The sequence below is a fragment of the Patella vulgata genome, chromosome 1 (genome assembly GCF_932274485.2).
Source record: "Patella vulgata chromosome 1, xgPatVulg1.2, whole genome shotgun sequence".
NCBI classification, from domain to species: Eukaryota; Metazoa; Mollusca; class Gastropoda; family Patellidae; genus Patella; species Patella vulgata.
Genome location: NC_065879.2, coordinates 6,071,845 through 6,094,661, shown reverse-complemented (window position 1 = coordinate 6,094,661; position 22,817 = coordinate 6,071,845). Strand labels below are relative to the sequence as shown.

Sequence of the window (22,817 nt, the reverse complement as noted above, 5' to 3'; positions counted from 1 at the left end):
TTCCCTCAAAGTACATTGCATACGTATGTCAGTCTCCATTAACCTGGTTGGTGTATGTCCGTCTCCATTAACCTGGTTGGTGTATGTCCGTCTCCATTAATCTGGTTGGTGTATGTCCGTCTCCATTAACCTGGTTGGTGTATGTAGTAGAATGTTAAACACTATTTCACTTGTCTATAATATCACCTATGGTGGCAGTAGACATAAAACTTTAAGAACGAATGAACGAACCCTATTTCATCTAACTTATATAATTGGTACATAACTATAAACCAGTGATTTTCAACCAGTGTGCCGTGAGATTTTCCTAAGTGTGCCGTGACATTTTGAACAGCACACTGAGAAAATTTCTCACTAAAGAAGCCAGCTATTCGAAACACTGAAAATAGAGAAAGTTCATAGATGTGTTTGTCTTTATTTAGTTTGAGTCATTCTATGGTATGTGACTAGTCTGTGTCAATGGTTGTATCCCGTCTATGACTTGCCATATATATTTCATATATATTTAACCAGGTGTGCCACTATTTTTTCATATGGTCCAGGGTGTGCCGTTGGCTTAAAAAGGTTGAGAACCCCTGAGTTATACTATAGAAAAGCATTAAAACCAATCAAATCAACAAATTAAAACAAACTGTGGGAGCTTAAAGGGTATTGATGTTTTGCAAGAAAATTCCTCTTTTGGAATTCACATTTTTGGTACTTTTTGATCCATACCAGCCAGCACATAAAACCAATCACCTTATTTGTTAAATTTCACTCAACAGACGACATTGTTCTGTTAATTGTAGGAAAATTACTCTAATACCTCTCAATCTATTCTTAGTTCCTCGTGTCAGATAAAAGATGGCTTTTATTGACAAAGGCTGATTTTTCTCCTGTCTCAAAAACGTTTTTATGCCGAGTCCGCTATCAAAGATAAAAAAAGCTCTTGCTAACAAGCGACAACTAAAACCTGATTTAAATCTCACTTTAGACGACCATCGCGTAAATGAAAATCAAATAAACACAGTGTGTAGTATTTGAACCGTAGACTCGTAGATTGATTGAGTACGATTGATATTGGAAAACTATTAGTACTGTTAGACTTCTTGTTACTATACCAATCTCTTATACTAGTTACTGTATTACACTGCTCGTACATCTAGTGTTGGTGGAATTATAATATTTTTTTATCATCGACTGTGGAATACTTGAGATTACCGTGGATATATTATCGGATTTTTTACTATTTTAGTCAGCAATTTTAGTACATCTTACATGATTAGTAGACTGTAATTAATTTATTACTTAATTTAAGACAGAAATACAGAAAAGGTTAGTGATGTAACTTTTTATCATCGACTGTGGAATACTAGATATTACCATGGATATAATTTAGGAATTTTTACCATTTTATTCAGTAATATTTAGTAGCCTACATCTTACATAATTAGTAAACTGTAATTAATTTCTTAATTTAAGACAGAAATACAGGAAAGGTTAGTCAAATAATTTTAATCATTGACTGTGGAATACTAGATATTATCGTGGATGTAATTTAGGAGTTTTTACCATTTTATTCAGTAATATTTAGTAGCCTACATCTTACATAATTAGTAAACTGTAATTAATTTCTTAATTTAAGATAGAAATACAGAAAAGGTTAGTGATGTAATTTTGATAATCAACTGTGGAATACTAGATATTACTTTAAGTAATACTAGATATTACCGTGGATGAATTTAGGAGTTTTTGCCATTTCAATATTCCGTACATCTTACATAATTAGTAGACTGTAATTTACCAATCTGCCTTTATAATGTACAAATTACATATGACAGAAACAGAAAGATTAGTGGTGTAATTTTTGTCATCGACCGTGGAATACAAGATATATCTTATGTAATTAGTGGGTATAATGTGGTAATTTTTACTATTTTAATATTCAGTATTTTTGGTACATGCTCATCGACCAAATACCAAAAACAGAGGATAAATATATACTCGTATGTAATGATCTTACTTTCTTAATGCGATGCCGATGCAGAGATGCTGGTATAGTCTTAATAAAAGGGTGTCTCTGGTTGGTCAGTATTAACAAAGTGTTGCTTTTTACATATATATATTGTCTCGTTATATTTTATTTTTTATCATTCCTTGAATACTACAGAAGCCTAGTTGAAACATTGCTCAGTAATAAGCAGTAATTGTACTCCGTAGAATTGTGAGAGAGAGAGAGAGAAATGGGGTTTAACGTCTATGCGACACAAACTAGGTCATTTCGGGACTAACATATGGTTCAATTTTATTTCAATAATTTGTATGCACGTAGGGGTCTTCTGCAGTGGGAGAAAACCAGAGGACCCGAGAAAAACCCACAAGGTTTGACAGGCGACCCTACTTCTTGTCACGTACAACCAGGGAATTGAAACCACACCAGTTGACTCAATGACGGACCTTATAATAGTTGATACTAGAATTTATAGTAGATTGGTAAATTAGTATTTTAATGTTAAGTAATTAGTTGTGCTATATACCAGTCAGGTATAGATAGTATTACTTCATCTGGTGGGGGATCACGTGGCTAAGTGGGTAAGACGCTAGCTCACTAGCCTGGAGGTCGGGTGTTCGATTCCTGCATTGACCAAGAAAGTTCATTCAGATTTTTCGGCGTGGTTCTCCCTTGTCAGTGATGCAGGACGGAGGGGCTGACAAGGAAAGCTGTCTAGTCGTTCGGATGGGACCAAAAACCGAGGTCCCGTGTACACATTGGCGTGCACGTGAAAGATCCCTTGGCAGTTGGAATTCGATATAAGAGTAGGCCGTAGTGCCGCTGTCCGAGCAAAATTTCCCTCATAGCACACTGTATGGCGTATGCCCGTCTTCATTAGCCCAGGTTAGGAGCAGAAAAGTAGGACGTTAAACTCCATTTCATTTCATTTCATTTCACTTCATCTGGTTCAGGTAGACTGAAAAGGTTAGTGCTATAAGTTTAATCATTTTAGCATTGGTGTATTCTTGTTTAGGTTTTGTTCAGCTGTTTTCCTGTATTGACGAGAGAGAGAGAGAGAGAGAGAGAGAGAGAGAGAGAGAGTTTAATGTCCACTAAACACAAACTAGGTCATTTCGGGACTAACATATGGTTTAATTTGATATCAATAATGTGCTTGCGCGTAGGGGTCTTTAGTAGTGGGAGGAAACTGGAGGACCTGGAGAAAACCCACAAGGTTGGACAGCGACCCTACTGCTTGTCACATACAACCGAGGAATTGAAACCACGCCACTTGACTCAATGACAGACCTTATGAATCCCCCCCTCCCTGTATTGGATATAAGCTGAAATTATATATTGAATGGAATGGAGTTTTTGTGTCTTGTCGACACAATACTTCCATTATTTTGAGTGAGTAAGGGGTACACAATTCTTTATAGGCATATAGTTAATAAGTGGGGGAAAAAGAGGGAAGAGCAGGATCATCGCTCTCTGGATCTGCTCATAGATACACTGCATGATAGTGTAACTGGACATATCATTAAAAACTTGATGGAAAAACGGAGGGGTTGCCCATGCTAAATAGTATCCTTGTGAGTCTGTTCATGGATACACATCGAATCTTCCTATGGATATAAATTACTGAAAGGTATTCTTGAGAGTCTGTCCATGGATAAACATTATGAGTGGTATTCTTGTAGGTATAAAAACAGAGTGGTATTTTTGTGAGTCTGTCTATGGATATAAAATTGCTGGTTGATATTCTGTCTGTCTATGGATACACATTGATGGGTGGTATTCTTGTGAGTCTACAGCTGTCCATGGATGCACATTACCAAGTGGTGCTCTTGTGTATCTGTCCATGAATACACATTATGAGTGGTATTCTTGTAAATCTGTTCATGGATACATATTACTGAGTGATATTCTTGTCCATGGATACACATTATTAGTGGTATCCTTCTGAGTCTGTCTATGGATACATATTGCTGAGTGGTATTCTTCTGAGTCTGTCCATGGATACACATTACCGTGTGGTATTCTTGTGAGTCTGTCCATGGATACACATTGCTGAGTGGTATTCTTGTGAGTCTGTCCATGGATACACATTACCGAGTGGTATTCTTGTGAGTCTGTCCATGAATTCACATTACCAAGTGATATTCTTGTGAGTCTGTCCATGGATACATATTGCTGAGTGGTATTCTTTTGAATGTCCATGGATACATATTGCTGGGTGGTATTCTTATGAGTCTGTCCATGGATACACATTGCTGAGTGGTATTCTTGTCAGTCTGTCCACGGATACATATTGCTGAGTGGTATTCTTGTGAATGTTCATGAATACATATTGCTGGGTGGTATTCTTATGAGTCTGTCCATGGATACACATTGCTGAGTGGTATTCTTGTCAGTCTGTCCACGGATACATATTGCTGAGTGGTATTGTTGTGGATGTCCATGGATACACATTACCAAGTGATATTCTTGTGAGTCTGTCCATGGATACATATTGCTGAGTGGTATTCTTTTGAATGTCCATGGATACATATTGCTGGGTGGTATTCTTATGAGTCTGTCCATGGATACACATTGCTGGGTGGTATTGTTGTGGATGTCAATGGATACACATTATGAGTAGTATTTTGTGACTCTGTCCATGGATACACATTATTACGAGTGATATTCAACTGAGTCTGTCCATGGATACACATTACTAACTGGTATATTTCTAAGCCTGTTCATGGATACACATTACTGACTGGTATATTTCTAAGCCTGTTCATTAATACACATTACTGACTGGTATATTTCTAAGCCTGTTCATGGATACACATTATATGTGGTATTCTTGTGAATGTCCATAGATACACGTTATGAGTGGTATTTTGTGAGAAATGAAATGGTTTAACCTCCTACTGTTCTGCTCCTAAACTGGGCTAATGAAGAGGGAAATTTTGCCCGGACAGCGGCACTATGACCTACTCTTATATCAAATTCCAACTGCCAAGGGATCTTTTACGTGCATCACTGACAAGGGGAAACCACGCCGGAAAATCTGGATGAACTTTCTCGGACAATGCAGGGATCGAACACCCGACCTCCAGGCTAGCGAGCCAGCGTCTTACCCACTTAGCCACCGTGTGAGTCTGTCCATGGAAACACAATACTGAGTGGTCTTCTTGTTAGTTTGTGTTTTTGTTCCGGTCAAAAGAAAATTTAAATTATCTTTCTACATCTACAACTTAATTTTCTTAGAGTCTACTTTTATAAAGTTAATCAATAGCTTTACACAGACTAAAAAAAAAGATTTAATTTGCTTAGAGAAACATGTTTTTATCTGTGTTGGTGACCTCTATTTTATAGCCCATTGTATCAGTTTGTTTGCGGGAATCTGTGTGCAAGTCTCAATAATATTCTAATTTGTTGGAAAATGCGTTCGTGATCGTGATTCTCATTTAACCATACATAATTTATTTATTCATGGTAGAGGCTTATAATTATATTAAGTGTGAATGCATTGAGTGGCATGTTTCTGTTTCTATCTCAAGGGTTATGCGTGTGATATTGGAAAAACTGTTTGTGTTTGTTTTATTAACAAGACAATGGTTTATTGGTTAAAAGCCTTGAATAGCGATTAAGAGAAAGAACAAGTAAAGTGCAAACTTATGTTCTTTTTGTTTTCGGACTATAACAAAATACGTGAAAAATTAATTGGTGAAGATTTGCAGAAAAGGAGATAAAAATTGAATGATTTTTTTAATACTATGTGCGAGAAGATGAATATAGAATTGTGAAAGGGAATCAAGTTCAGTGTTTGAAAGATTTTGTCTTGAAATATCTGATGTTGATAAATATCTTTATTTAAATAGATTTGGAACTGGGCTGTCATTTCCGTTATATTCACAGATCTTTGACTGACTGGAAATGAAATGACCAACTGAAGACTTTAGATAAGATTAGACTGGGCTCTCTTTCAAACATATTCTCAAGTCTTTGACTGACTGGCAGTGAAATGACCAACTGAAGACTTTAGATCAAATTAGACTGGGCTCTCTTTCCATCATATTCTCAAGTCTTTGACTGACTGGCAGTGAAATGACCATCTGGAGAATTTAAATAGGGATAGGATTAGACTGGGCTCTCTTTCCCTCATATCCACAAGTCTGAACTGACTGGCAGTGAAATGACCAACTAGAGAATTTAATTAGCGATAGGATTAGACTGAGCTTTCTTTCCGTCATATTCACAAGTCTCTGACTGGCTGGCAGTATACAAAATTGATCGAATGGGGAAATTACCTATAAATCAAAATACATGCCAAACTTTGGCATGTTAGAAAAGCTGCATATTTACTATGGAAAGCATTGGCAAATGACCCACAAATCTCAACAGAAAAAATAGTGCTTTTTTGGGGACAGGACAGGAAAGTGGACTTGCCCCCCCCCCCCCCCCCCCCCCCGTGGATCCCTTGGCCCCCAAACCCCTCCCCCCTTTCTCCACCAAACAAAAAACTAAAAAAAAAAATACTACAAATGGTGTTTTTCATTGAGAAATTAAGCAATCTTAATAACTCATACTAGACTTTTTGACCAACAAAGAAGTAGTTTTATGGAGAGTCAGCCAACAATGTATCCTAATTGGAACAAAATGGAGATCTACCACACGTTTAATGTGGTATTTGATTTAATATGAAACACAGGAAAAATAGCAACATGGCTTTTTAGATATGAACATGACTAACCAGGAGGTCTGGGGTTGAGAAAGACGCCATTGTCAGTGACGAAAGAACGAGAGTCTGGCAAAGAAAGGAGTCTAATAGTTTGGATGGGAGGAGAAAAAACTGAGGTCCTGTAGACCTTGGCGTGACAGTTGGAATTGTATTGTTGTCTGAGACGAAGTTTTCCCCTTAGCACAATGTATGGCGTATGCCCATCTTTATTAGCAGAAACGTAGTGAGAGTGAGAGAGAAATGGAGTTTAACGTCCACTCAACACAGACTAGGTCATTTTGGGACTAACATATGGTTTAATTTTATTTCAATAATTTGCTTGCGCGTAGGGGTCTTTAGCAGTGGGAGGAAACCGGAGGACCCGGAGAAAACCCACAAGGTTGGACAGGCAACCCTACTCCTTGTCACGTACAACAGGGGATTCAAAACCACGCCAGTTGACTCAATGACAGGCCTTATGATACAGCGTGCGCAGGCTAACCATTTGGCCATCCAACCCCCCAGCAGAAACGTAGGATGTTAAACTGCATTTAATTCATTCATTCTTGTATAACCTTGATACATCAGATATTAAATACCGACACAAGTTCCTCAATACTCCTTACGCAGGATTCACAATAAGTGGATTAGCTTACCATTGTGGAGAGACATTATATATGGATGATATTATCTCGAGAGGCCATTTTCATCATTTATTATACCGTATGATGTCTATCACATGATTTCTTTGATCTTATTATTTCTCGTCCTCTGTTTTCAGATTTAAAGAGAGAAGCCTCTATATGTCATCTGTTAAAACATTGTCATATCGTGGAACTGCTAGAAACGTATAGCTCTGATGGGATGTTATATATGGTATTTGAATAGTAAGTATAACTTTTTGTATTTAAATCAACAGAAAACAGGCCTTTTGTTTCAGCTATTTGCAGGTGGTGTTTTCATTGTATCTAGTAATACAAACTGACTGAGGCAGAATTGGTACCTGTTAATCATTTGATGCTTCTGCATACTATTTTATATATTGCCAATTAACCCTTTCACTGCGTATACCCGGTAGTAACGGGTATTATAAAATGTCGGTAAAATGCCCGTACCCGGTATTACCGTGTACTCAGTAAAGCCCTCGCTAAAATTAGTACCGTAACTGCAAGTGCCATCTATTGTATTTTCTATACACTAGAACATATTTCCACGTGTTTCAAAGCAGCAAACCGTAAAATGACGGAGTGCATTGTGACAACGTAGACGATGCACTCTCGACGAAGTCGTGAATGACGTCTTGCTGACCAACATGTGGACAATTTCGAGGCGGGTGATACACATAATTCGTTTCCAGTTACTTGATAATGATAGTAGTCAGGACAGTGATTGGTATTATGAAGTGTGTGATTTGTTGCGCGACGTTCCGCCCGTGGCTAGCTATGTCTCCCGTGCATGATGAACAAGCCCAATGTGAACACGATAGCCCTGTGTCTGCAGTAGATTCTGACAATAATTCTGATGTTGATAATAATGCTGGCTTGCTGGATCGTAAAATACGTAGGTAATTCCTGATTCCCAAACGTGTAGATCTATTGACTGACTATATTGATAATGATATGGGACTTGGGGATGAAAGTGAAAGTAAAAACAAGGTATTGCAATCCGCACGTGGTCATGGGAGCGGGAGACGTGATGCGCGTGTTCGCGGCGGCATTGCTCATGGCTGCTATTGATATTTTTGTTCATTTTATATATCTTTATCAAAATCCAGTAAAAAAAACAATATCTTTTAAGTATTTCATGGAGAAAAATTCGTTTTCGTGTTAGCTTTAGTGTGAAATGAGAAATCCAAAATGGCCACCATGACGTCACGTGACTACATTATTATGCAAATTTCCAAAATTCTATTTTTTCCTCTTAGCCCAACCTCATGCCCATCCCAACAGACAAAAAGATTTTTCATAAAAGCTTCCATAAGTACTGCTTGGCATTCAGTTCCAACCTCCCTTTTTTCCTCAAAAAAGGGTCTAGCACAGGCAGTGGATTCACGTCTAGCATTGAAAGGGTTAACACTAAATAGGGATTATTTTTTATTCTGAAACCAATTCATTCTTTTTTCTTAATTTAAAAAAATGTTTTAGAATTTTATATGCAGAATAAAACAAATTAATATTGCGAGCTAATTAAACTGGCCCTTATCAGTTAAATTGGTGGCCAAGTGAATATTGAGAAGTAATTAATAAAAAAATTAATATTGAGAGCTGATTAACTGGCCCCTATCAGTAATATTGGTGGCCAAGCGAATATTTAATGCTGATCTGTTTGATGAAGATATTGTTGAATATATGAAACAATGTTGAAAGGAGGATAGAATATGATCATTTAGAAACATTAAGTAATTGGATATATAGCAATAAATAATGACATACATATATGGAAGAATAATTACTGATTTGCTACGATATTTATGACTCTGGTCAACATCATTGTAATTTGTAAGGCTGTAGTTGATAGGTTGTTAAAACATCTGTTAACCAATATTATTTTGACACAGGATTGTTGCTCAATCTAGTATCAAAGCATTGGCCGAGAAAGTTCATCCAGATTTTCCGGCGTGGTTCCTCCTTGTTAGTGATGCAGGACTCAGGGCATTACAAGGACAGCTGTCTAGTCGTTCGAATGGAATGAAAGACCGAGGTCCTGTGTACACATTGGCATGCATGTAAAATATGCTGCTGTCCGGGAAAAATTTCCCTCATAGTACACTGTATGGCGTATGCCCGTCTTCATTAGCCCAGTTCTGAGCAGAACAGTAGAAACACCATTACATTTCATTTCATTTGTTCAATCTAGTAAGGTTTTTATTAATGTATGATTGAAAAAAAGAATGCAAGACTTCTGAGAGAAGATGCAGATTGAAAGAGACCCGGGGAAGAACGATCTAAGTCACTTTTTTAACGAACCCCAGATAATGGTGCCATCTGGTAGCAAATTGTATAAGCTTTCTGTGAAACAATCAATTTCGGGCAAAAACCATCAGAGTCACATCAAACGAAGGCCCTTCGGAAATGGCCTCTCGGACAAATATGTCCATCATAGCCTTTTTTTGGCCTTAATTTGGCTGAAAAGTGGAAGTCAGTTGTTGTACTGGTAATTATGATTCGTATTAAACATCATTTTGAAGTTGTAATTAAACCCATTCGTTGCTCAGTTCGCGTCAAGCATTCTCGTCCAAAAGTCTGTTTTGCCTTTTATGCAAAAAGACAAAAATGTGACTTAGATCGTTCTTGATCCCCTCGACTCTTAGTGTATTTATTGTATTTGTGAATCAAAATTGTTCTCAAACATTTTGCATTGTGTTAGTCTCATTAAAAACATTGATCTTCAGTTGAGATATTGAATCTCTGCAATCTAGAATATATTAAGTTGAATCTGAAAAAGAAATATTGGTCTAAAGGAGGGCTTATGTCGACTTTGCAACTCAAAGCAACTAGTTGCAGTCAGTTGCAAGTGTGCTTATATTGATCATAATCAGCAACTGAGGACAACTGAGAGCAACTGAATTCGGAGCACTGAATTTCCCTCATAGCCCACAGTATGGCGTATGCCTGTCTTCATTAGCCCAGTCGGAGCAGAATAGGAGGATATTATACCTCATTTCATTTCATTTCGTTACGTAAATTGGTCAATTTTCATTATGGCGTATGCCCGTCTTCATTAGCCCAGTCGGAGCAGAATAGGAGGATATTATACCTCATTTCATTTCATTTCATTACGTAAATTGGTCAATTTTCATTATGGCGTATGCCCGTCTTCATTAGCCCAGTCGTAGCAGAATAGGAGGATATTATACCTCATTTCATTTCATTTCATTACGTAAATTGGTCAATTTTCATACATTTTAACATGGATTAGGCCGTGAAAAAAAAGAGATATTGGCCAAAAAATGTGAATAACAATCAGCAGCTTGAAAATACAATTATAAGTTGTGAAGAATACTTCACAGACATTGAGGAACATCTGTAAGTTGTAATCGAGCTATAGATGTTCAATACAAACTCAATAAGCTCCGATTTCATATCTTCTCAAGTATCTATTACAGCTTATGGCAATCTTGTTATATTGAAAAGTACGGGCTTTCAGGTTTACCATCCATTATCTGATATTCTTAATTAACAACCATTTACCACGTCAGAAACCATATTTGAAAAGCTGATGAGAGATCTGTTATGTTCATTCATTAAGAACTTCAGAACATACATGTGTGCAATTTCAGAGAAGTTTCTTATCCAGTTTTAAGAATCGTTAATTAAACCACATATCACTTACACAATTTCAGAGAAGTTTCTTACGGCTGTCCCCCGGATCCATTCACTTGATTTGATATTTGTTTATTTGGTGCAAAGTCCTTTTTTTGTCTTGTTTTGCGTGTAGTGCAGTCCTCCTGCACGCCACTTACTATTATCCAGTTTTAAGAATCGTTAATTAATTAAACAACATATCATTGTTATATATGTCCCTGAGAAATGTTCTGGAAGTCTAATGAACATCTTTGTCAGTTCATTATGGCCGAATGGTTAGCACGTACATGCTGTATCATAAGGTCTGTAATTGAGACAACTGGCATGGTTTTGATTCCCTGATTGTACGACGTACGTGACAAGGAGTAGTGTTCGCCTGTCCAACCTCATTGTTTTTCTCCGGATCCTACGGTTTCCTCCCACTGCTAAAGACCCCTACACGCAAGTGAATTATTGAAATAAAAAAAATTGAACCATGTGTTAGTCCCCAAATGACCTGGTTTGTGTCGAGTGGATGTTAAACCCCATTTCCCTCTCTCTCTCTTATTATGGAAGATGCGGTTGCTGAGTTATTAAGGCGCACGCCCAGTTACCTGGAGATTCTAGATATTATCCCAGTTTATGGCAAAAAAATTGAGCAGTGTTGTTTCCCCGTGTCAGTGGTGCAGGATAGAAAGTTTGGCAATGAATAATGTCTTTTTTGTTCCAGATGGGATGAAAACCCCTTGTTTGATTCGATGAAGAATCAACAGAAATGTCGCTGTTCAGGCAAAATTCTCTCATAATGTCTATCTGTTCTGGACGGGATGAAAAATCCTTGTTGGAAATCAATGAAGAATCTACAGAAATGTTGCTGTTGAGGCCAAATTCTCTCATAGCACACTGAATGGCATAAGCCCAGCTTCATTAGACGGGTTGGTGCAGAAAAATAAGGAAATTAAACCCGAAATTATTCATTCATTCATTTGCTTCATTGGAACTGTTCCATTACAAGAAAACCAATCCAATGGCTTGCATTGACTGTTTGCCGCTTTAAGCAATAAGAACTAAAACCTGTTTTATTTCATTTTGTCAAATTAGCAACTGATTTCCAACTGCCAAGGGATCTTTACTGTGGGTGTTGTTTTTTTACCTTCTAATGTTGATACTGCATGATGATTCTGTGTTTGACTTGTCGCAGCTAAGCCAATTAAATAACAAGGCATGTCAAAAGCCTTGAAGCCAAGACTGCTTTATATTTTAATATGCCATACAAGCAATATTTGTCCTATCATTTATTGCTTCATAACTGGGGTTTAGGTGTCAGTGATTCTATTGGTCATGATTGCCACTTACTTTAGCTGACAGACTTTAAATTGTGACGGAACCCTTGGGCTGTTAATAACGATGATATTTACAACGGTAATCAGAAATCATGCGGGTAATTTCACATATCAGGAAATTCGGTGTTCCTTCCATAGCCTGTGGTCTGTCTGGATTATCTAGGCTAGCGTTATTTCTTAAATGCTTACTGAATATACAGGAAGTCAGAAGAGTCTGGATGTTTTTAGTGAACGTGTGGGTCTCAAAAGCCCCCGTCTTCTTAGACATCCATACAAGCAAATTGATAAATGGCTTTTTTGTGTTTTTCTTGAGATATAAAATGTATTCAGTGTGCAAGATTTTTTTATTTTTAGAAACATTTGATTAAAATAGTGTTGATGGAATTTCCTTAAATACACTGTAGAACGTGCTCCACAGAATTAAAATATTTAATTTATTATTGTATATATCCAAAAACAAAATAAATTCAAGATAAATTATGGAAGATTAGATAAAGAGCTGACAGTTCTCACTATAATAGTTAAAAACTAGATAATGTAAAAGGAATATGCTCCACTCTCTACCAAAATATTAGCCATTGAGTTTAATGCCTAGCCTCAATCATCATTATTAAAGTTGGTTCATAAAAAAACATAGTCTCGATTATCCATTTTTGGATTTAATCATCAATGGGCGTTAAGCAGAAGACTGAATTCAAATCCAGTGAAAATCCAACACATAAGATGACACCGAGAGTTGATTATGGTCTGAATAAGTTAATTAATGTCTGATTAATAGTTTATATAACATTTTAGGCCTAAAGAAAGACTTGCAATAAGCAGACTTAGCTCTTGCATAATGTATGTTTAACAGTTGGTAAGTTCAGGAGGACAGCACTAGATGTTTAGTGATAAATACAAGGAACCTTAAGAAGGGAAGGGGAGGTGGATGGCCAAATGGTTAGTGCGTGCGCGCTGTATCATGAGGTCTGTCATTGAGTCAACTAGATGTTCAGCGATAAATACCACGAACCTTCAGAAGTGATGAGAGAGTGAGAGTGAGAGTCATTGTATGTTTGTTGCACATTGTATCATTAGGTCTGTCATTGAGACAACTGGCGTGGTTTCGATTCCCCGGTTGTACATGACAAGGAGTAGGGTCACCTGTCCAACCTCGTGAGTTTTCTCCAGGTCCTCCGGTTTCCTCCCACTGCTAAAGACCCCTGCGCGCAAGCAAATTATTGAAATAAAATGAAGTGAATTTAAAATTTGTATCATTGAGTACAAATTCCTTTAAATGGTTCCAACCTCATGGGATTTCTCCGGTTCCTTTGGTTTCCTCCCATTGCTAAAGACCCCTATGCTCCAGAGAACTAATGAATTAGAATTAAACCATATGTTAGTCCCGAAATGACCTAGTTTGTGTCGAGTGGACATTAAACCCCATTTCTCTCTCTCTTAGGAAGTGATGAGAGAGCTGAGAGCGAGAGACGTTCAGTGAAGGGGGAGTACTTCCTTGATTCAATATAATAAACCTGGTGAATAGACTTTCTCCGTCAGAGCAGCTAAAATGTGGAATGATCTTTGAGAGTCCTCTTCCATCGAGAACTTTAAGACTAACTTAAAAACATATTTATTTCAAAAATGTTTTTGAACTGTTTTGTTGTGAATATACTTTGAAACACTCGTGTAATGAAGTGCTATATAAATCGAACATTAATGATAATAATAATAATTTTTTGTTCATGTATGCCATTGACAGTGCGTTAAAAATCCCCCATCAGTTGGAAATCGATACAAGAGTAGGCTATAGCTACGCTGTTTGGACAAAATTTCCTCCACAGAACCCTGCATCGCAAATGTCTGATTTCATTGGGTTAAGTTTTTTTATTAGTTTCTTTCCTCTTTACTGCTTCCATTTTTAGCGGGGGTAAAACCATGCTCAGTAACTAGATGAGGTACTTTTTAGTTTAGAGGCTATTTTCAGATTCATAGGATATACTGTCGTCTTTCATCAATTATTTGGGTTCCTTTCAGACGTATTAAAGATCAGTGGACAACGATATATAAAGTTATTAATAGATAAGTTGGATGACGTCGTTTCTTCAAGATGATTCCCTTTCATCAGCTGGTTTCTCTTTTGTTTCCATTTTCTATCTTTAAAAGCTTTTTTTCCTGTTGCCATGGATACTCATTTTATTACTAGTAGTCATGTTTTAGTAGAGTCTGTAGTTAGTGAAAAAAATAATCAGATCTTGCGTTAATAGAGTCATTGATAATACTGTTATGATAACAAAGTCATGATTTTTACACGTTTTGCAGGGGGATAGACCTGTTTAGTGTCCAGCTTTATTCATTATGGGGGCGTTGGATGGCCGAATGGTTAGCATGTGCGTGCTGTATCAAATGGCCTGTCATTGAGTCAACTGGCGTGGTTTCGAATCCCCGGTTTTACGTGACAAGGAGTAGGGTCGCCTGTCCATCCTCATGGGTTTTCTCCGGGTCCTCCGGTTTCCTTCCACTGCTAAAGACCCCTACGCGCAAGCGAATTAATGAAATAAAATTAACCATATGTTAGTCCCGAAATGACCTAGTTTGTGTCGAGTGGACGTTAAACCCCTTCTCTCTCTCTCTCTTTATTCATTATGCTTCATTAAGTGTGAAATACATCAAAGGGATTTTACGTTGAACTTTGCTCAACTTAATTTAAACACATCTTGGAGATTTTGGTAGGAAATTTTTGGTAAAGATTTCAAAGAGGTGGAGGAGGTGGGTGTGGTGCTGGCGGTAAATACTTTATGAATAGCTTAGTTGGTCGGTGTGAAAAAAAACCCCAGAGATCCCATCTGCTGCATGTAAAAGAACTTTTTGACAGATGGAATTCAAAATAAGAGAGGGCTGTACCCCACTGTCCGGGCAAAATTTCCCTCAAAGCACACTGTATTGCGTAAGCCTGCTTTCATTAGTCCAGTCAGTGTGTACAATAAGACGTTAAACTCACTTGATTTCATTTAAGTTAAGTTTCCGCCCGACCACCCCGAAACCAGCCATAGAAATAAATGGCTTTGAAGGTTTTCGTAAACTAGCTCTCGTTTTTGAACAAAAAGAAACTATATACGCCCACATGGAAATGTGGTTGTATATTGCTTTCACCCCGGTCTTGTCCGTCTGTCCCATCGTCCACAATTTCTTGTGAACACTCTGCTGACTACATTTATCATCTGATTGTTTTGAAATCAATAAATGTTGTTTACATTAGTGAGATGAAGAATCCATTTCAATAATTTCCGTAAATTTCTTCTAGAGTTATGGCCCATGTTTCACCTGGTTGCCCCTTGTGAATATTCTAACGACAAAATTTATCTTCCAGTCTGTATGAAATGTATATGCATCATTTAAATTAGTGAAACGAAGAATCCTATTGAATTTAAGCAATTCCCGCTAATTACTTCCTGAGTTATGGCCCTTGTTTCATTTTTTAGAAACTTTTGAACCCATGTATGATGAAAATTATGATTTGATCTGTATGAAATTCTCTTGTAAATACCCTCTATTACCTACAAAAGAATAAATATACGACAAGCCTCGCCGACCGCTCGGACGATTTAGTTGCCTGGCAACCTATCTTTATCTCTTCTCCCCAACTGTTGATAAAAATGATTTTTAAGGTTTTTAAGTATATAAAAGTAGAATGTTATTTTTGTCATTAGATAAAAAGGAAGACTTGATTTTAGGTTTAATTATGTTATTAATTATAGACTGACATCATAGGATTTAAAAGCATTTGACCATACTATCTTGTCTGTTTCCATTAATATAGTTTATTGATTTTACGCGCGACCTTGCAGGCTCGCTATTTCCTTGATCCACAAGATCAAGTGATCTGTCAGGACAATGTGGTGGTTACCTGATAATATCATAGAGACACAGAGAGAGAAATGGGGTTTAACATCCACTTGACACAAACTAGGTCATTTCGGGACTGACATGATTCAATTTTATTTCAATAAATTGCTTGTGCATAGGTGTCTTTAGCAGTGGGAAGAAACCGGAGGACTCAGAGAAAACCCATGAGATTGGACAGGTGACCCTACTCCTTGTCACGAACAACCGGGGATTCAAGACCACACCAGTTGACTCAATGACAGACCTTATAATACAGCGCGCACCTTTAAATCGCAAGGTGTGTTGTTAGATCAAGTAGTGTGCTTTCCATCCCAAGCTATACTTGATAGTTAAATGATTAGTAATTGGCTATTTATTAATTAATCATGTATGGGTGTGATTATAAAGGCTATTTTAGTTAATAAAGAGGCATGTTCTACCGGCGAACTGCACACCTGGTTGATTACTTGCTGCAAGATCAATACAAACTTGATATATATGTATATATATAGCACTTAAACACGCAGAGTTCAAATTAGATCAAAACTAGTAGCTGACAGATTCCAGATTGAAAAAAAAAATTGAAAATGTCGGTGCTTTGTAAGGCCATTTTGAAACATGGTACCCGACCTGTATCTGTTGTTTGATATTTTTCCAGCAAATGAAATGGTTTCCTTATTGGGGCATTAGTGAGTTTTATGAATTTTCGTAGAATATTCTGATTGAAATTATTTTAATAAATCCTTCTCCATTAAACCTTTTACAGGGTGTCATGTACATGGCATGGTATGCATATATTTTGTTTTGAAAAGTTGATACAACTTTTCAATTGAAACATGTACATAACTTAAAAAAAAATTGGGGTATATTCACATATACCATAAAAAAAAATATTTACATGCGCACGTATCCCTGCGACAGATTTCATGGTATTCATATATTTTGTTTTGAAAAGTTGATACTACTTTTCAATTGAAATGTGTATATAACTTAAAAAAAATTTTGTATCATCACGTATACCACAAAGAAATATTTACATGCGTATACTTGTGACAGATGAAGTTAAATTAGAAATAAATCAAGACCGATTATTTTCTTTTTACGAGTTCTGTAGACATATGTAATAAGTATATTACAATACCTGTAATGACTATCAAAAAAGTTCAAAGAAATTGTCCTAATTTCTAACTAACTCCATCATTTTCTCTTTAAACTGTCTGCTTCTTTTTTTGAATTGGTGGGTCTGATCAAGATAATTTGTCAATTTGTTTTGATTGGTCTGAGTTTACTAGGTTAAATCAGGACATATATAGACAATTTGTCCGTATAAAAATATAGTAGAATTTAAAGGGACAATAACACTCTTGCTGGCTTGAAAGCTCCAGAAAATAAATAATATCTCTATCTAAGTACTAGATGTTTAAGTGTCCTACCTGTTGTGTAAATTATCGATTACATCCTATTTTACTTGTCCAGAGGGTTCGAAAATATTTTTAAATCGAAGTTTCATTTGAAAAGGTTTACGTTAGACGTTTCAAACCATTATGTTGAAATTTTCAAAATTTCTAAATAAGGTGTGTTAATAAGGTGAGAGAGAGAGAGTAGGTAATTTCGGGAATAACATATTATTCAATTTTTTTTCAATAATTCACTTGCGCGTAGGGGTCTTTAGCAATGGAAGGACCCGGAGGAAACCCACAAGATTGAACAGGCAACCCTACTCCTTGTCATATACAACCGAGGAATTGAAAGCACGCCAGTTGACTCAATGACAGACCTTATGATACAATGCACACACGCTAACCATTCGGTCATCCAACCCCCCTTGGTCCAGTAAAGCAATAGTCCCATACAGTTAAGATAAAACAGAACAATCAGTCCTGTATAGAATTGAACAGTAAAAGATGAAACAGTTTTCATAATTCAAAATCAATTCAATTCACTGCCTAATATTTTGTGATTATGGTTAAACATGTAAATTTAGTTGTATATAGTTATTGTGTATGGTTATCATAAAACATTACAATCAGACTTGTGTATACATACATAAACAATACAATTGGACTTGTATATACATTCATAAACAATACAATCAGACTTGTGTATACATACATAAACAATTCAATCAGACTTGTGTATACATACATAAACAATACAATTGAAGATGTGTATACATACATAAACAATACAGTTGGACTTGTGTATACATACATAAACAATACAATAAGACTTACATAAACAATACAATTAGACTTGTGTATCTATCTTCTATACTAATATTTGTGACTGTCGTTTGTCTGTCTGTTTGTCTGTCTGTTCGGGGTTGGCGGCTACACTAGGTCTGCCCCGAGTCTGAAATTTTGGGGTATAGGGGTAGGTCGGACCGGGAAGTAACATAGGCCAGGTGGCGTTAGTCTACCACTTCCGGTTTTGGGGTTATGACCCCCGAGCGAAGCCGGGCATTCTTTTAGTACAAACATAAACAATACAATCAGCTATGATATATAAAATGACTATGCTGATTTCATCTTACAGATTTACTACAATACTGTTTAATTTTCTATGAGGTAAATAATGTATTTACTTGTTTTAGGAATATAGAAAATCTGAAAAGGTGGTTCCGGCTGGTTCCATCATTAAAGGTGCTGTCAGGCATATGTTTTGTTGTTGACCAGATCATGTTATATTCTGATCAATGCCTTTAGGTCCTTTGTTTTGTCTTTGTATACAGAATTCTTTTATTTTAAACAGAATCTGTACATTATTGATCCAGTAGTCATTTGGGATGTATAGACATAAAAGTCCTATAAAACCTGTCTACTTGTGGTCTAGGTCAACAAGTTGCTGTCATCAGCTGGTAGAACGGATATGAAACTAAATCAAAATGACTGAGAATGTTTGTCTTCTTCCTAACTAATTACTTAATACTGCCGTTCGTCCCATAAATACCACAAATAACGACATCAACCTCTCTTAATAGATCTCTGTTCTTTCTAGTTCCTTCTCTCGTTCAGTGCCAGCTATAAGTCTGTCTGTCTTATAACCTGGACCTGGTGTGGAGCGATTTTCGTTAAGACAACTGTTGGAGTACATTTATCATCTTTCAACTTCTACCCTCTCGCTCATCAACCGTGTTCCTTCATATCTCATTGATCTGATACTAAATGAGTTGAAGGAACCATATTTGGTCGTAATGGCTGTGTTGTGGTAAAGTAACTTCTTTTATTATTTAAGTGATTAAGAAATTATTTTAATGAATAGTTTTTATTGCCTTTTAAAGAGACCATATTTGGTTGAAGTCACCATATATAGACTAAATGTGTTAAAGGGACCATATTTGGTCGTAATGGCTGTATTGTGGCAAAGTAACATCTTTTATTATTTGATGAGAATGCTTATGAATTGTTTAAGTGATTAAGAATTTATTTTAATGAATGGTTTTTATTGCCTTTAAAGAGACCATATTTGGTTGAAGTCACCATATATAGACTAAATGAGTTAAAGGAACCATATTTGGTCGTAATGGCTGTGTTGTGGCAAATTAACTTCTTTAATTATTGGATGGAAATGGTTATGAATTGTTTTATAAGAAATTATTTTATTGGCACTTTAAAGAGACCATATTTGGCCTGCCATATTTGGCTGAAGTAACTATATTTAGCTACGAAGACCATATTTATCTAATGGCTATGTGTTGTGGTAAAGTAACTTTTGTTATTATTTTATCGGAATGGTTATGAATTGTTTAATAAGAAATTATTTTATTGGCTCTTTAACAAGGCCATATTTTGTCGAAGTCACTATATTTAGCTATGAAGACCATATCTAGTTAATGGCCGTGTTGTGGTGAAGTAGCTTTTGTTATTATTTGATCGGAATGGCTATGAATTGTTTAATAAGAAATTATTTTATTGGCATTTAATTAACGTTTTTATCGGCACTTTAAAGAAACCATATTTTGTTGAAGTCAATAAATTTAGTTAATGGCCACGTGTTGTGGTAAAGTAACTTTTGTTATTATTTAATGGGAATGCTTATGAATTGTTTAAGCAATTAAGAAATTATTTTAATGAATGGTTTTTATTGGCTTTTAAAGAGACCATATTTGGTTGAAGTCACCATATATAGACTAAATGTTTTAAAGGGGCTAATTTGGTCGTAATTGCTGTGTTGTGGTAAAGTAACTTCTGTTATTATTTAATAGGAATGCTTATAAATTGTTTTAAGTGATTCGCAAGTTATTATAGGCATTTAAAGAAACCATATTTTGTTGAAGTCACTAACTTAGCTGAGAAGACCATATTTGGTTGATTGACAGCAGTCAAGGAAATAAAGACACCTGTTAGAGACATTGTCAAAAACAAGTTCACGATTTGTCAGACACAGATTTGTCAGACACAGATTGTTTATATATAGCCCGTTCAGACGCTTAAAGGAGTTAAATGGCTAATATTTGGGACCTAGAAATTGACACAAATTGGTCACAACGCATATAATAATGTAATATGAATGTATATAAACGGATTTACATTTAATCGTTTCCGTTTTTACTCTAATTTTTTCAAATCAGTTATGTTCGGCGAAATATGCTAGACGTGTCAATCGAATGGCAATCTGTAGCGTCTTGTTATTCCAGTCTATACCGATAGTATTTATTGCGCATGCTCTCCAGATAAGAATATGGTTTCACCGATTGACATGACTTGTGGAATATGTCTAGCCTCGTTCTTCGAATCCCTTGTTAGAAATGGCACTGGATCGCATTATGGTGCACGATTCGTGTACCAATGGTAAAATGTTTATTTTGTCTTAAATATTGGATATCAGGCCAATCTTTTCACAATACGATAACAACACCAATGTTGATTTAAATTGACAAATAATTTGTGTTTTCAATGTCGAAGACTTTGGATGATATTGAGTTAGATACTTGGCTACTTTAAGTTGAACTGGTTTAAAAACTCTGGGGATCGTTAAACCAGTTCAACTTTGTCGTCTGAATGCCAGTGTGGGGCAAATAAACCAGTTTAAAAAACCCAGCTCCCGACCTGTCTTCGAAACAGCTTTTTATTTTAAACTAGTTCATTTTGGCCGTCTGAACAGTTTTGCTTAAAAACCCGGCTCCAGCCCATTTTGAGCATGTGTAGTACGCAGTAAGTTACATTCCTGGGAAAATGTCAGGGTCTGGCAGTGGCAGTGTTACTGAAAGCGTGCAAGAACCGAATAAAGAATGTGAAGCCACCCATGCGTAGTTAACTGTATCTTCCGACTGAAGAGGTCAGAATAGTTAAACTGGTTTGGATTATAGTATGTGTGAACACAACACGATCCTGTCTTAAAAACCCTGGCGATTTTGAACTGTTTTAACGGACACATTTAACACATTAAAGGAGGCAAGTCTCAAAGTTATTATCATCCACAGTCTTCGACATTGCAAACACAACTTATTGGTACATTGAAATCAACATTGATGGTGTTATTAACATACTGTGAAAAGATGGGCTTGATATCCAATCGGGTGCCAGAATGCTTTTGAGTGCCATTTGTAATGAAGTGACTTGATGAACGGGGTTAAACATATCCCACAGTAGAATACTACCAGTGTACACTGAAATGACCAGATTCCAAAGACTGATATTCAATAACTGATTAGAAATTACAGTAAAAACAGAAACGATTGAATGTAAATCAGTTTATATACATTCATATTACATTATTATATCCGTTGCAGCCCATTTGTGTCCATTTCTAGTTGCCAAAGAATAGACATTTAGGTCGTTTAAATTCAGAATGTCAGGAATAGTTCATAAGTGCATGATATATTCAGATGTAACTAAAATCATTATTTCCAGACCTATGTTTGACTGTGTAGAATTAGGAATAATATTAAATCCATCATGTTAATAATAAGTAAATGCAGTGTTTTCTTGTGTAGGTTGTTGCATCCATTTTTTGTCCCCCGCCTTTCGAAGAAAGCAGGGGACTATTAAAATGGGTTCGTCTGTCTGTCTGTCTGTCTGTCTGTCTGTCTGTCTGTCTGTCTGTCTGTCTGTCTGTCTGTCTGTCTGTCTGTCTGTCTGTCCGTCCGTCTGTCTGTCCGTCACACTTTTTGGGACACAATAACTCTCTTCCTAATTGAGCTAGAATGTTCAAACTTGGTGTATGTGTTTATTAGGTCAATGCCTTGATGGAGTTCGAAGATGAGCATTTTCCGCTTAGGGTAAGCAGAGATAAGCAATTTGATTGGTTGATGCTTTGGGACACGATAACTCTCTTCCTAATTGGGCTAGAATGTTCAAACTTGGTGTATGTGTTGATTAGGTCAATGCCTTGATGGAGTTCGAAGATGAGCATTTTCCGCTTAGGGTAAGCAGAGATAAGCAATTTGATTGGTTGATGCTTTGGGACACGATAACTTTTAATTGAGCTAGAATGTTCAAACTTGGTGTATGTGTTTATTAGGTCAATGCCTTGATGGAGTTCGAAGATGAGCATTTTCCGCTTAGGGTAAGCAGAGATAAGCAATTTGATTGGTTGATACTTTGGGGCACGATAACTCTCTTCCTAATTGAGCTAGAATGTTCAAACTTGGTGTATGTGTTGATTAGGTCAATGCCTTGATGGAGTTCGAAGATGAGCATTTT

General features: G+C 36.4%; 1 protein-coding gene across 9 annotated transcripts in view; it reads left to right on the top strand.

Annotated features, from left to right (window-relative positions):
• Positions 1-22,817, top strand: part of LOC126814921 (peripheral plasma membrane protein CASK) — a 416,793-nt gene that overhangs the window by 143,398 nt on the left and 250,578 nt on the right. For all 9 annotated transcript variants that reach the window (XM_050540452.2, XM_050540435.2, XM_050540444.2 and 6 more), the window contains exon 4: positions 7,465-7,570. In XM_050540452.2, the coding sequence (XP_050396409.1) occupies positions 7,465-7,570 (106 nt within the window). The remainder of the gene's footprint in view (positions 1-7,464; positions 7,571-22,817) is intronic.